General features: G+C 43.4%; 1 protein-coding gene across 1 annotated transcript in view; it reads right to left on the bottom strand.

The window, feature by feature from the left end:
* Positions 1 to 250: 250 nt before the first annotated feature.
* NRF1 (nuclear respiratory factor 1) overlaps positions 251 to 9,391 on the bottom strand; it is a 108,691-nt gene continuing 99,550 nt past the window's right edge. The window contains exon 11 of the mRNA XM_008574446.1: positions 251 to 2,283. Within this exon, the coding sequence (XP_008572668.1) occupies positions 2,120 to 2,283 (164 nt within the window). The 3' untranslated portion in view covers positions 251 to 2,119. The remainder of the gene's footprint in view (positions 2,284 to 9,391) is intronic.

Raw genomic sequence — 9,391 nt, 5'->3', positions numbered from 1 at the left:
CCAGAACATCGTTACATAGAAAGCTGGTCACATTTGCAATGGAGCTGATCTGGTGATGCGGGCTCAGGAGGCCCCGATCCCATCCTCAGGGTCCTCTCTATGGAGCGCTACAACACCACAGGGTAGAGTTCAAAGACCACTGCTCTTGAGGACAAATTCCTTTTAAAAAGCAGCACAAGCCCCCTAACTGAGAGTTCCTTTTGCCTAAGAAGCCAAATGCTCCTATAGAGATGAACAGTTCCACTTCCTGTTGCCACATTTTTAACTATTTATTGAGTGAGGCTATAATAGACAGAATGGAAAACAACACAGATCCATGCTCTGCTACTGGGGTTTTGTTTTTTTTCTTCTTCTTGGCAACTTCTCAAACTATTAGGAGGTTATTTCACCACAAAGGAACACGGACTTTAAAGCCCCTGGACAGCTTCACAATGATGATAAAAAATAATAATTAAAAAAATAACAGACTGTAGAACTAGGACTGTTTATATGGAAATATCCCTTCCCTACCCCCATTATGTACAGAAAAGAACATACAAACAACATTGGATAGTTTTATATAAAACAAGCAAATACAAGAATCTGAAACTTTTCTCAAAGGCTGAGCAAGACATGAAGAATTTTTTAATGTCGCATTAAAAAAACATTAAATACACTATCACACACGTGGGGGGACCTGGGAGGAGGGAGGAAGAGCTGTCCCTGTACTCACGGAGCAGAGATTTGGCCTGTTGAAACGTCAGGTGAATTTAGCCACTGGATACTCAGGGCTTGCAGCTGAGAAAGCCCAGAACTTAATGGTTACAAAGAATACCAAGACCAATCAACACCTGTGAGTCGCAAAGCTGTTCAGGGCTTGGGCCACCAGAATGCACCCAGGAAATTGGGCCTCACAGTGTGCCTTCTGAAGCAGGCCAGATCCAGGAAGGCAGGAAGCATCCTCAGCTCTTTTCTCTTCTAAAACATGCCTTTTGTGATGGCCAGTCTTCCATGGACTAGGTGTCCTTTTCAGTTCCAGAGTCTCCTCTGTTAAGCTACAGAAAGTTACAGCTATAGACAGCTAGAGAAAATTGCTCCCATTGGTGTACCTTGGTCTATGAAGATTTTTCTCTCCCTTCTTCCTTTCCTTTCCAACCCCTCCCACCCCCTTCCCATTCTCTGCCCCACCCCCCTCCACACACTCACAAGCACACTTAACACACACACACTCCTCAAACCCTTAATACTTCTGTTACCTTTAGTTCATATACATGACCAATTCAGGACTGACCTTAAAACCAAAGCAACATTTTAATAGTCATGAGATCAAGAGGATTCCAGGGAAGGGAAGGAGATGGGAAGCTGAGAAAAACCCTCTTGTCCCTGTCTGGGAGCTTTTAGGACATTCATCTGCATGTGGCAAGGTCAGCACCTGGGCCAGCCCAAGGAGCATCTCAGCTGGCAGACCATGCGGCCCCTGGACCTTGCAAGCACATTTTCTGGACCCCACTCTGTACTGGAACCTCCCTTCTCAGGTGAGTCCAGCAGGGAGAGTTCTAGGTGGCCACTGGGAGGCAGCTTTGGTGAAGGGCATGGTCACCTCCGCCTGAGTTTGTCAGTAGCTCAACGCATGACCCTGGTATGAACAAATACCGGGTGACTGTGTCTGGCCACGTACCCTACCACCCACTAAACTGGGTGAATTATTGTTTCCACAGCTCACCTTGACTTCATACAGATAATTCCATGCGGGTTTCATACATATATATGTATATATATACTTTATATATATGTAAATGTGTATGTCCATATGTACACATATACATATATTCACACACACATACACACACATAGTATACACACACGTTTCTGCAGAAAGAAGTCCTGCCACAATTTGGCTTTTTTGGGACAGTGAAATTGACAGCACAGTTTCTTACTCCACCAATCCCAGAAAACCAAGAGTGGTGCTTTAAAAAATGCAATTCCAAAATCCTCTGCTTTTCTTCCTTTAAAAAAAAAAGGTTAACAAAACTTTTCTTCCAAAGTCGAGAGACTTATTAATTCCTTTTGATTGCACCTCTGCGAACGTGTAAAAAATCTTGAAGTAGACTAGAAAACGATGCCCCAATACAGCTGCATGTCACTGTTCCAATGTCACCACCTCCACAGCCTGGCCATCCACGGTGACCGTGCTGTCCGATATCCTGGTGGTCACGGGGGCCATGGCCACCTGCACTGGCCCATTGCCCTGGGCGAGGCTGGTTACCACAGTCTGGTACATGCTCACAGGGATCTGGACCAGGCCTGGGGAGACAAAGGGAAGACCATTGGTGGGGCTCGTGCTCAGTTCCCAGATGCTGGCTAGACAGGGGAATCCAGCTGTTGCCCTGCAGGGTATCACTGTCTGCCAGCCCCAGGTGACACTATACCCACTGTCCAGGCACAAATACATCTCTTTTCTCACCCCATTTTAATTTTTTTTTTAAACAGACTATCAGAAAATAACAGTTTGGAGAAATTGTGAAAACATGCCTCAGGGCAAGGCCTTCCCAACTTGCCAAAAGAAGACCCTGTCTGCCTCCACCTTTAGGAAGCACAGGCCCATCAGGTATGTGTTCCCACCTCTGCCACTCCTTCCCCAGCCATCCCCTCTGACTGCTTTCTTCCTCTAGAACAGTCCACCATTACTTTCCCTTAACATTCTACTACTCTGCTTTCGTCCACCCTCTTTCTGCCTATGCTCAAGTTTCCCTCAGCTTGAAAAGTAAAAACTTCTCCCTCTCCTATCCTATCTTCTGGCCACTGCCCCATCTATGTCTCTACCTTCAGAGTCGAGCTTATTTTTTAAAAAAAAGCCTAGGTCGTTGGTTTCCTGCATTTAAGATTTTATAGAGCAGTAAAATTTAAAAACATATTTTGGTGTCAACCGAAAAAAACCAAAACAAAAACTCAACTTTCTCCTAATATCACTATTATTTCAAAGTAGAAAAGATGGTTTAACATAAAGATATAATCTCAGAAAAGGGTAGTCCTTTCTAAAAAAGGAAAGTTGATAACTTTATATGATATATTTAAAAAAGGATTTCCAGTTAAATTAAAGCAGAATAAACGTACATAGCAATCTTCTCTTCGTTCTGGAACTGGAATTACAGGGAGTAAGGAAAAAAGGATATAAAATGAGAGATGCCAACATATTTTTGGAAGATGGAAAGCAAAGGTAAAGTGCTTCCAATTTACCAGAAGTGGAAGCCGCAACTGCTATGCCTGCAGAGAGCTCAGGCCATGAGGCCTGGCTACTGCAGAAGGGGATGGAAACAGGATTAGTGGAAAGTACATATTTAACTGCTTAGACCAGTACGTCCCCCTAACCCCAACACCCTGACACACAGACCTTTGCCAACAGGATGTCTGAGGTTTAGTGTGAGTTTCCCAGTGTACTGAGAAACTGACCTGGACAGGCCCAAAGAAAAGATCTATAGTGATATTTGGTGGGTGGGGAGGTGGGGAGACAATGGAAAATCTGGACTGCTGTCCTAATGCTAACCCCGAGAACTACAGGTCACCTTGCTCTGCCCCTGCACACCCTGACAATCAGTGCTTCAATGTCCCACTCTTAAGGAACACAGAGGTACACAGGAGCAGCAGAGACAATGTGGAGAGCAGAAGGAACAAAAACAAATGTGCCCAAACTCTTCCATCCTCAGAGAGAGAAGAGATTTGTACCGTAAAAATGGGATGCTATAAAAATGGAATATGAGAAAAATTTTTAATGAAAAATCCAATAGATGAAATACATTCAAAAGAAGATCAGAAGTCAAGGAAATCTTCTAGAGAGTAGAAAAGATTAAAAGGTGGAGAGTAGGAGAAAAAATATGACACTTAAGAGGTCCATCCTCTGATAAAAGACAATAGAAAAAATCAGCTACATAAGTAAGTTTCTAGAACTAAAAAAAAATATGAGTTTCAGATTGAAAAGGTCCACTTGATGCCCAGTGGAATAGATGATAGAGAGACCCAGACACCAAGACACACATCTTTGCAAATTTTTAGAACACCAGGGATAAAGCAAAGATCCTAAAAGTTTCCAGAAAGAAAAAAAAAAAGTCACATACAAAGACCAGGAATGAGAACAGTGTTTGACTTCTCAACAGCAAAATTAATAGCTAGAAGATGATGGAGCAGTGCCTTCAAGTGTCTGGGAGAAAATGCTTTCAGCCTAGAACTCTCCACTCAGCCCATGAAATGATACCATATCAATTAAGCATGAGGACAGGATAAAGACATCTTCAGATGTGTAAGGGCTCAAAAAACTGGCCACCCACGCACGCTTTCTCAGGAAGAGCTGAAGGATGTGCTCCACAGGAGCGAGAGAGAAAACTGAGAATGAAGCAGCCGTGGCTCTAGGGGACAGAGAGCACATTGTGGAGCACATTGTGGAAGGGTACTCTGGGGGAAGAGGAGGCGCCCAGGACAAGGGCTACGCGGCAAGTCTGAGAGCAGGACGGAGCCCTCGGGGGGGAAATGGCATGACCGTGTGGGAAAGAGTACAGAGAGAGGTTGTCCAGAGAAGAATTGGATAGAACTGGTGATCACTAGTTAAAAAGTAGAAGCCCCCCTCCACCCCACCCCACCCCCCAAAAGCAAGTATTAACTTGAAAATAAAAGTTGTACAAAAAGGGAAATGTAATCATAATAACTATAATACACTCATCTTGGCAGTGAACAACTTTTATGTGTTTATAACAATATAAACACAGATACTAAGTTATCCAAAATTTATGATAATGTCTCAACTCAAAAAATAATGATATAAGTCTAATATGTAGAGCAATAAGGATATGTACCAGAAAAAAGAGCAAAAATATTGCCTGTGGGGTACAGACTTTTTAAAAAAAAATCTTTTATTTCTCCTTTGGAGGGTCTGTGTGCTAATTTTAATTATAGTTTTAAGACACTGCCTTTTCCGCTTACAATCCAGTGCTCATAAAGTACAATGTTGGGGCTGGCCAGTTAGCACAGTTGGTTAGAGCACAGCCTTATAACACCAAGGTCATGGGTTCAGATCCCTGTGCTGGCCAGCCACCAAAAAAACAAAAAAATAAGAAATAAATGAAAAGCACTATTATTTCCTTTCCCTGCGCACATATTCCATAGTCAAGTACCGAGGATGCCCTGTAATCAAGTATAGCAGCTCCACTTTAAAACTGCCACAGAATTTGCTACAAATCTGAGTTCTTCGATCCCGCTGTGTGGAACCAACACTATTACATCCATCCTCCTGCTGGCTTAATCAGTGCTGGGCCCAGAGGTAGAATCACCAGATGGAGGTGCTCCATCACCAGGGAAGCCCCACTTTTAGTCTTTTTGACATTTAAACCATATGCTACTTTGACAAAAATAAAAATTAATTTTAAAAAGGAGTATCAAAATATTTTCCAATGGAAAAAAAATAAAACATAAAATGTTATTTTATAAAGTTAAATTGGATGTAGCTGTTTTCTAGGAGTAAGTTTTGCTAGTTTAGGGATAAGTATTTGATGATGCAACATGAAATGGGATTTGATGCTTTGTTTTGATGATAGTCACTTTTAAGAAATGTTGGCTCACCCCAGGGTGTAACAGAAACGGATGGCACGGCCAGCCCCCACACGCTTGAGATGCTGGGGCCTGAAAAGAGGAAGAGAGGGGCCAGCACACACTCGCACATGGGACTGGGAGGAGAGCAGCCTGAGGGGCCAGGCACTGGCTTCAGAAGGTTGTGGGGTTCAATTTCTTTCATCTAACCCTTGCAAATGGCTCTTAAATGTTTCTTTTTGGGCCGGCCTGTGGCTCACTCGGGAGAGTGCGGTGCTGATAGCACCAGGGCCACGGGTTCGGATCCGAACCCATGGCCTTGGTGTTATCAGCACCGCACTCTCCCATGTGAGCCATGGGCCAGCCCCTAAATGTTTCTAATCAATCCCTCTTTCAGTTCATCCCTCCCTGCCACCCAAATTATCTTTCCCTACCATGTTACTCCCCTAATTTCAGACTTTCAAATACCGTGATGTTAAAAAGCTTCTCAAAGCCTACAATAAAGTTCAAATGCTTTAACATGGTATTCAAGGCCTTGTATGATTTTACCTGGTCTATCTTTCCAGTCTCATTTCTCCTACTCTCTCATGGGTACCCTGTGCTCTGGGCGCACACCTGGACTACTCTCAGTTCCTCAGTACACTGGTCGCACTCCTTTGTCTGGGCCTTTGCTCAAGTTGTTCGCTACACAGAATTCTCTTACTCTCCACTCCTTCCCCTTTAAAATTTGGTTCAGTTGTCCCTCCTCTTGGAAGCTGCCCATCCCAGCCCCAGCCAATGCTCAGAGCAGTCTCCTCTGGATTCTCAGTAGGCACTGGGACAGTAGTGTATAATCTGGCTTGCATCAATTAATGTATGTATATAGGCCTTCCCACTTGACTGAGGATTCCTTCAAGGCCAAGCCTGGCTCTGGTTTATTTCATACTCCCCACAGTGTGAAGTACATGGTGTGCCACAGGATGGCATCAACATAGCCTGAAGGGCAACAGGACAAAGGAGTCTACTGCTGGTCTTAACCAGTGTGCAGCTGATTCCTATTCCCTATGGGGCCTATAGACTAATCATGGTCCTAGAGTATATGCAAAAACCATATGACCCCGTTAGTCCCCCACTTCATCCAGTGTACCATGATCATCATCACTTCTATATTCTACTATGGTCAAAACAGTCAAAGTTAATGAAGTAACCCAAAATGCGCAGTGGCAAAGCCAGAACACCTGTGTGATCTTCCAAAGAACCCACATGCTGGCAAAGAGCAACCAAAACCAGAAGCAAAGACCAGTCTCATTTCATTGCTCTTGCATCTGGGCTTGATTCAGTTCCAAAAGCTTCAAACTTGGGAACAAGTCAAATATTTTACAAATATAGTGACTACTGTGAGCAGGGAGAGCCTTTCTAATTAGGGCTGGGGTGGATAGAAACTTAAAGAATTGTCAAAATTAAATCTCTCTCACCCTGGCTTATGATGTGTTTGGGTTCCCTGTGATGTGGGTCCATGCTCAATACTGTTTTTAAAACAGTTTTTAGTATCATGGAGGATTTGCCCCAAAATAAAATGAAAAAGGTTCAAATTCAAAAATATATTGGCTGAAACTCCTATAACCAGAAAGATTTTTGGAACATACAAGCTGATCTTGTTGCTCTCCTTTATAATTCTTCAGGGGTTTCCAATGGCCAATGGGATGTTAAGTCCAAATCCCTCTGCAGGTATTCAAACCATTTACATCAGCCCCTCTTGTTCAGTTTACACAACAGTCGGGTGAACTATCTGACTGAGGTTCTCCAAACGTACGCCTGCATGCCTGCATCACACACCATTACTTCTGTCTGGAATGACTGTCCTTGGCTTGTTCCTTGAATGGGCTTCCTATTCCTTCTGTAACAGTCAGCTCCAGTCTCTCCCTTCCTCAGTCTTAGGTCTTCTTCTCCTGTGGTCCCACAGAACTTTGTACATGCCCCTATGGAGGCAATGGTCTTATTCATCATCACTATTTACATGTCTTGTCTCCAAGGAGACTGTACATTCCTTAAAGGAGAGACTGAGTTTCCATCTTTGAATCTCCAGCAGTCAGCAGGTCCTCAATATATGTTTTCTCATGAATGAAACCTCCCTCCTAGGATTTAACATGTGTCCCTTCTAGGGACTGGGTAATTATGGTGGGCGAGTCGCAGGATGATGAAGCTGTTTTAGAATGGCAGCTCCCAGCTCAGAAAAAAGCCATGTAAAATATACTACATTCAGGATTCATACAAATAAAAGCATCTTTTTTTTTTTTTTTTTAAAGATTCCGTATTAGTCAGGAAGGGGCAAATTTGGCCTTTACAACTGGGTGATGAAATGACCCCCACACAAAGCTATCTTGGGGTGAATTACTGGTGACAGTGACTATGCATCTTAAAGCTTTTCAGAGGGAAAAATTCTATAAACAGGGGTCATTCCATAACCTCAAATCCCAATTCCACTATTTTCTACATGCAGTTTCAGTCTACCTTCACCTTAAATAAATGCACTACCATCCCATTGTGGGGATTTTAAGATCTCTCTCTCTCTCTCTCTCTCTCTCTCTCTCTCTCTCTCTCTCTCATAAACACACACAGAGGCATTCTGACATGGGATTAGATTAAATCGCCTCATTCAGTCTACCTTCACCTTAAATAAATGCACTACCATCCCATTGTGGGGATTTTAAGATCTCCCTCTCTCTCTCTCTCTCTCTCTCATAAACACACACAGAGGCATTCTGACATGGGATTAGATTAAATCGCCTCAGTCTCTGACCTAGCAGCCTTTATGTCCATGGGAAGGGAAAGGGGGAGGGGACTGGAGGTCCCAGCAGGCACTAAGTCGGGCCGGCTGCCCTTGGAAGAGAGATGATTAAATGCTGAGGTACAGTAATCAGGCTGGGATTGTCCCTGCATCTGCTCAGCCTGCCCCTGATTAGCCCCAATCTAGAGGCACATGTTAATCCAAGCTTGTATTCTGGGTCATTTCAATTGATTAAGCAACAGAAGCCCTTCATGTTCTAGTTTAAGGGCTTGGAGTTCTCCTTTTCCCTTTTTAGAGAGACCCTGTACAATCCTAGCAATAAGACTCCCGTAACATTTGTATAGCACTTTTCAAAGCTCTCTCACTCCCACTGCATATCACTGGATTTCTGCTAATGCCCTGGAGAATTAAGCAGGGCAGGTGCTCTTCCCTTTCACAAATGAGAGGCAAGCTCCTTTGGCAGAACCCTGGGCTCATCATAAAGGCAAAAACTTATAACATCCTGAAGATTTTATACCCCAATGTTTCAAAGCTACAAGAAACCTTAGAGTTTACTCAATTTAGAAAATCCAATTCTGTTTTTTTCTTTTTGCGGCTAGCCAGTATTGGGATCTGAACCCTTGACCTTTTGTTACAATACCATGCTCTAACCAACTGAGCTAACTGGCCGACCCCCACCTCCCACCTCTGTCTTTTTCTTTAAACTTAAAAGTAAACATTAAAAGTTTATTTTAAAAATATAAAAAGTAAGCACAGACCGAAAGAGACTGAGTGATTTTTTTCCCCCAAAATGACCGAGTTTATGGTCAAGCCAGGTGCCTGGGCTTTCGAGCTGGCAGTCTTTTCATGCCCCAGAATGCCCTTAACACCTAACACTAGGGCCAGCAGGGACCCAGAAGGGAGAGGATTATCTTCTTCGGGCTCACTGCTGCCTCTCTTCTGGGGCTTCATGGTCTAAGATTTACAAAACTGGCCGAAATGGAAAAAGAGGTCAAACATGACTCAGAAACTTCATATCCTAGCACAAGGATTTCCATGTCGAATAGCAGTCAGACCAAAATCCCTGCTGGT

This window comes from Galeopterus variegatus, unplaced genomic scaffold, assembly GCF_000696425.1.
Source record: "Galeopterus variegatus unplaced genomic scaffold, G_variegatus-3.0.2 Scaffold1050, whole genome shotgun sequence".
Lineage (NCBI taxonomy): Eukaryota > Metazoa > Chordata > Mammalia > Dermoptera > Cynocephalidae > Galeopterus > Galeopterus variegatus.
Note: the sequence above shows the minus strand (reverse complement) of the source record. Positions and strands in the feature narration are given on the sequence as shown.